Source organism: Camelina sativa, chromosome 16 (assembly GCF_000633955.1).
Source record: "Camelina sativa cultivar DH55 chromosome 16, Cs, whole genome shotgun sequence".
Classification (NCBI taxonomy): domain Eukaryota; kingdom Viridiplantae; phylum Streptophyta; class Magnoliopsida; order Brassicales; family Brassicaceae; genus Camelina; species Camelina sativa.
In genome coordinates this window covers 20,291,011-20,297,010 of record NC_025700.1, presented here as the reverse complement: position 1 = coordinate 20,297,010, position 6,000 = coordinate 20,291,011, and the positions used below count along the sequence as shown (strand labels likewise).

The 6,000-nt window shown below is 31.1% G+C and overlaps 2 protein-coding genes across 3 annotated transcripts; both read left to right on the top strand.

Moving 5' to 3' along the window:
• On the top strand, positions 455-2,802 carry LOC104751443. 2 transcript variants are annotated; one of them, XM_010473385.2, is made up of 3 exons: positions 455-958; positions 1,661-1,747; positions 2,555-2,802. In XM_010473385.2, exons 1-3 carry the CDS (start codon positions 500-502, stop codon positions 2,633-2,635), a joined length of 627 nt encoding a protein of 208 aa, XP_010471687.1. In that variant the 5' UTR covers positions 455-499; the 3' UTR covers positions 2,636-2,802. The 2 variants fall into 2 exon arrangements, with proteins under 2 accessions (XP_010471687.1, XP_010471686.1); XM_010473384.2 differs by having other exon boundaries at positions 1,658-1,747.
• On the top strand, positions 4,027-5,983 carry LOC104751442. The gene is made up of 7 exons (XM_010473383.2): positions 4,027-4,198; positions 4,463-4,586; positions 4,930-5,081; positions 5,191-5,300; positions 5,389-5,474; positions 5,560-5,664; positions 5,749-5,983. Exons 2-7 carry the CDS (start codon positions 4,477-4,479, stop codon positions 5,774-5,776), a joined length of 591 nt encoding a protein of 196 aa, XP_010471685.1. The 5' UTR covers positions 4,027-4,198; positions 4,463-4,476; the 3' UTR covers positions 5,777-5,983.

Below are 6,000 nucleotides of genomic sequence, written 5' to 3'. Positions count from 1 at the left end.
ATAAAAATATAGCTCAATTTTATATTTTATACTTTTAACATAATATTAATTCTATATTTTTGTATTTTTAGATTTTGTAGAAAAATAAATAGTGGAGTTTTTAGGATTTTATTTTTTGGTATTTAAAATTTATCATCTATATATTAATATTTTGAATAAAATTAAATTTAATGGAATTAAGTTATCTCTTTGTTAAGTTTGTGTTGTTAAATGAATACAAGAATTGATGTATTATTATTTTAAAAAGTCTGGGTTGATGTATATAATTATGTAGATGTACTAATATAAAATTTTCCTCTAAATAATTATAAAAAATATATATTTTTTCATTTTGTTAAAAGTCATTGATCATTTTGACTTAAGCAAGTCTCCTCTTCATAACATCCACACACATGCATGTACCTTAAACAAGATATTCTCCATTCACATATATAAAATCCATTCATTCACATCACATATTCTCCATTCTCACTTATCTCTCTCAACAATCTCATCAATAATGGAAGAGCTCCGGGAAGCGGCGGTTGCTTATTACAACAACGGCACCGAGGAACAAAAGAATTTGGCACGTCAGTTTTTCCGGGCAATGGACGTTGACGGTAACGGCCGTGTCAGCCTTCGTGAGTATACCGACTTCTTGGGTAAAACCGCCGGTTTAGCTAGCTTCCATCCCGAGATGTTTCCGACGCTTGACCAAAATGGGGACGGTCAGCTCGACTTCACGGAGGTCTTGACGCTTTACTATGTGGCTCGGACGCATACCGTTTGTTGCGACGTGTGCCTCCATGCTCTGAGTGGTTTATACTTCACGTGTGTAACGTGCTTTGAATCGAAATGTGGCGACGACACGTTTGATCTCTGCGTCAAGTGTTATAAGCGGCAGGCCTATAGCCATCCGCATCGTCTCTTCCTGGATAGTAATGTTTTATTACGAGCTAAGCGTAGTAACGATCCTCTGGTACGTCGTCTTTATTAATTGTTGTTTTTATTTAGATCTTTTATTTAGTTTTAGAAATATCATTATGTAATTAATGAAGACAGATGGTGCAATGAAAGAAACGAAACAGGAAAAGACGACACGTCAAAACGATGATTCGGTGAAGAACGGATTTAAATCTAATTAGGATATTGATTAAAAAATATATATAATTAGGATTTTTGATTTCTGATTTTTCAAAAACCTAACTCAGATAAATTATTTATAAACCCAGAAAATTTGACCTTACTTTTTTTTTTTTTTGATTTGGGATTAATTAGATGTCCCTTTCGGTTTGTGATTCAGATATTTTTCCCGGTTAAAGGTCTGGATTTCATTTATAAAAGCCTTAAACTAGAATAAAAAAATGAAAACACACACTCAACCACAGTTTCGAACTCGCATCACTAACATAGACTATGTATATTTGTTTTAATGATGATAGACTTATATATTGAATTGCTTCTAAATGATGGTAATTTTATCGATCGACATTTGTAACCGGCGTTTGTGTTAGAAAGTTGCTGTATGTAACATGTATCTAGTATCTACCATTATTGAATATAAACATAAAAATTTACCATCGTTAGAAAAAAAAAAAAGAGTTATCTTAATTGCATAAACTATGCAAGGGTTCATACAAAACAAGCAAGTAATGTTGGTATATTCTAAATTTTGCAGCAGCCGCCACCGCAGTCGCCACAGCAGCCGCCACCGCAGTCGCCACAGCAGCAGCATGATGATGAACAGCCCGAAGAAGAATCTGAAGTGGTAAGCAATTTTGACATCTATTTTTTTTTTTAATACTTTTTATGTACGGCCAGACATTTCTTTTTTCATTGGCTATTTATAAGTACTTTACTAGTCGAAATGAAAAGGTTTTTTTATTTTGATATCTTTTTAATATAAAAAATTTTTAAAGAAAAAATTATGCATGGTAAAAATTGATTTGATAACTTAATATTAATTAATAAAAATTAATAAAGAAGGCATAAAATGACCACTTCGTTTTGATTTATTGATTATAATTACATGTATTAAATATATTGTTGAATCTTATTGCATAAATAAAAAGTTTTACAGAAAAAATATGCATGTGTTAAATTCAATTGCATTGTAAAAAAAAAATAGCTATCATTTTACATAAAAAAATGTAGATACAAAAGTGGTGAATATGGGGTTGACTAAGAGGATATCTCCAATCCATCTATATTTTTTCCTTTATAAATAGAGAAAAATATAGTAATTTATTTTAGAGGCAAATTTGCTCAAATCCACCTCTATTCTCAACTCTAAAATATATATTGCTATATTTTCTTCTATTTATAGAGGAAAAATAGAGTTCCTCTATATATAAAGAAAAAAATAGCAATATATATTCTAGGGACAAGAATAGTGGTGGATTAGAGTAAATTTATCTATATTATAAAGTTTCTTTATTATAGAGAAAACCAATGGAGATTGTGTAAACAAATATGTAGAATATCAATACTAAATCAATAATTGTATTAATAGTGACAAGATATGAGAAAACATTTTTTCACGGTATAATATGAGATTTTAAATGTGTGGTTGCAGGGATGGTCCGATGCGCTGGAAGCAATGGATGTCGCACTTACTGTCGGAGGTGCCGCCGTTGTGTTATGCACTATTATGTAACAACTCATTTTCTATATCATTGTTGCATTTTTTCTCAGATATTTGGATACATAGTATAAGTTTCAATTGCAGACTAAAAGATCAAATGCGTTAAAAACAATGTAATACATTAAGTTTTGGGTTTTGGAGTGGATGGCTCCACTGGAAATTATGTGTCATATTTCTAAGTGCTTCCGTCTCTTTTTCTTTTTCGTTTTTGCTTATTTTGTTCTTAAACCCCTACATTATTTCACATAATTCTATTTCTTAAGATAAGTAAATCTATAAACAAACTTACACAATTAGATCAGTTGATTTCCCAATTAAAACAAAAATACATAGTTCGGTTATTTTGGCGTTGAGTTGATTTAATTAAACTAGCTTTAACTTTGATTTTGTTGGGTTTTGATTGATTTTAAGTAATTTTTGGGATAACCGAAACTAGTTGTTTTTAGCGTTAATTTGTTTTGATTAGTCGATTTTTTTTTAGCGTTGTGTAGGTTTGATTAAACTTGTTTTAGTTTCAATTTTTTTTTTTTTTTTGCTTCAACATTTGTAATTTTGGGAGGAGGATATTATTTTAGGCTAGCAATTTCTAGAGAGAATAATATATATACAAACTCTCGAAGAGGTTATTATAGAGAGAATGAATTTGTAAATGTAATACTTTTCACTTTTTGTTTTAATGTTATTTTTTTCTCATTAACCCACAATTAAATAAGAATCACTTTTTTACCTTAGTGTTATCTTAACTTAAAGAAATAAATAAATATTGTTGAAATAACTATAATTACAAATCGAAGTTAAAGCTAACTTAATCAAACCAACTCAACCCTAAAAAAATATTGACAAATTCTGTGTAAATTTGTTCTAATTGGGAAATATACTATTTAATTGTGTATTTTTGTTTATAATTTTTTTTTTTCCTGAAAAGTAGTGAAAACTAAATGTGGTTCAAGAAAGTGGAGAAGCTATGATATAGAAAATAAGTTGTAGTGCAAAACGCCCACTTACATTATTGATGAAAGAAAGAAAATAGGAAATATAAATATGTGTATGTTTCTAGCAATTAGGAAAATATTCATGTATTTTTTCTAGTAAATATGTTAATAAGTGGGGTTTAAAAAAAAAAAAAATTGTTTCAGAAAATGTTCAGGGTCATTACAGCGAAAAAGGAAATCGGAACAAAAAATAAATCGTAAGTTTTATATCTACTAGTATAAATTAGTTTGTGTATTTTTTTAATAATAAAAAAAAGTTAGTCAATTTTTGTGGCAAATATTAAACAAGTCGCGTATTTTTCGAGAATTTTGCCCTTGCAAAATAATGGTATGAAAAAGTCCGGTTAGAATTTTAAACCGGAAATTCAGGTTAAATCAACGAACTGGGTTTGGGTTTGAACTTAAACCCTTTGTTGTCGTGTCGCGGCGTGAAACTAAAAGAAACAAAAACCCTAGAGCATCCCTCTCCCCTTTAGACGACGAGACGAAGGCTTCTTCTTCTTCAGTGTATCGTTTCGTCTCTGCTCTGCTCAGAATTACAAATCGTCGGTATTATTCCGGTTTACAGTTTCGTCTCTGTCAGGTTCGATTCGATTTTATTGTTTACCTCTGCTCTAGTCTTACAATTTCTTTGTTGTTAAATTCGATTTCATTGAGCTTAACGTTTCATCAAGTCTTAGTTTTTTTTTTTTAAGTTGCGTTGAAACCCTAATAAGCTCATCTTAATACCGAGCTCAAAAAAAAAACCGCCGCTTTGTTGAAATTTGTTGGTGCTGCTGTATAAAGATTTGATTTTTTATAAATTCTGAGAACTGAAAGCATATTAAAAAAAAAAAAAAATCAACAGGAACTGGATCTTCAATGGAGGGGTTAAAGCTATCAGAAGCGGAGTTGATGGTTTACATTCATCCTTCCAAGAGCAGAAACGTTTTCCAAGCTATTTGTCGCGAGCTCAGTTCTCTTCTTTTCCAGTTCGTTCGTTTTCTTCTCACTTTTTTTTTTACTTAAAGTTTTAATCTTTTAGATCAAATTTTGGGTTTTTAGGTTGTGATTCTCAACTTTGTAGGTTCATTACTTATTTGGCTATTACAAATACCTCACTGTTGTTGCTAATTGATTCATTTTATATGTTGGAAAGAACCAAATTCGTTACTTCAGATTTCTAGCAGATCTTTTTTTTTTTGTTTCTTGGTGAGATTAGCGTTTAATTGAATTGAGCTTTCTTGATGCAATGTTTGTTGTTGGGTGATACTTTGTTTTTTTTTTTTTGTTCTTTTCTGATAAAATTTGTGTGTTTATATCTTTGTTCTGAAGGTATAATGAAAGCTTTGATGGTGTGCTATTGGCTTATGATGCTAGTGTGAAAAGCAAACAAGCTAAAATCCTTTCGGGACTTCATCCTTACTTTGGTGTCAGAGTTAACACTAGACTACTCCTTTTTGACCCTAAGCCCAATAGTCTTGTAGGTAAAGAATCTCATTCGAAATTTTTGCATCCGTACTTTGGTTGCTCTTGCTGATCTAATGTGTTTGAACTTTGAAGCAATAATGGTTGGTTAATTTCTTTTCGATGCAGAAGGGGAAATTGTGAAGATTTCTGCAGAGTCAGTCCATGTTATTGTTCTTGGTTTTTCTGCTGCAGTTGTAACGGATGTCGATATACGTGAAGAATTCAAGTATAGAGTGGTATGTATGACTGATTTTAGAGGTTTTGAATGTACTTATTCCTTTCATCCAACTTGTTAAAACTGATTATACCATTTGCTCTGTGCAGAGAGATGGGGAAGGTTCTTTTGTGAGCAGATCGCATAAACGGCATGTACTAAAGCTTGGAACCATGTTACGCCTTCAAGTCCAAAGGTATAATAAACAAACTTTTTAGTTTCTCTGTTCTACTGATTTTGTCAAATCAAAGTTGTGATTTTGAATTGAAATGATTCTGCAGTTTTGATGAAGAGGTAATGCATATAGCTGGATCTCTAATTCCGGAAAACACAGGATGCGTTAAGTGGCTCGAAAAGCACTCTGAAGAAGCTTTGCATACAGATAGGTATAGTTAAATCTATACACTCCCTTTAGTTAACTGAACTCTCTCGTCATCATCTTTTAATAAGAAAACTCTTTTTTTTTTCAGGGATCATAAAAGGAGGAAACTCGCCTGAAGGAAATATGAAAATACACACAAGAGTAGAAGCTTGAAATGAAGAGAAGCAGCGATGTTGAATTTTTGTTGTATCAAAATCCTATGATGTTAACGCACTTTTTTCTTTTTATCATTAAGCTAATGTCCTTTTGTTCAACCTTTCATTTATGAATGAATATCAATGTTCGTTTTAATCAAAATGTTATGACAGTAATTTATGAAACCATGATATGGGCTTGTAAG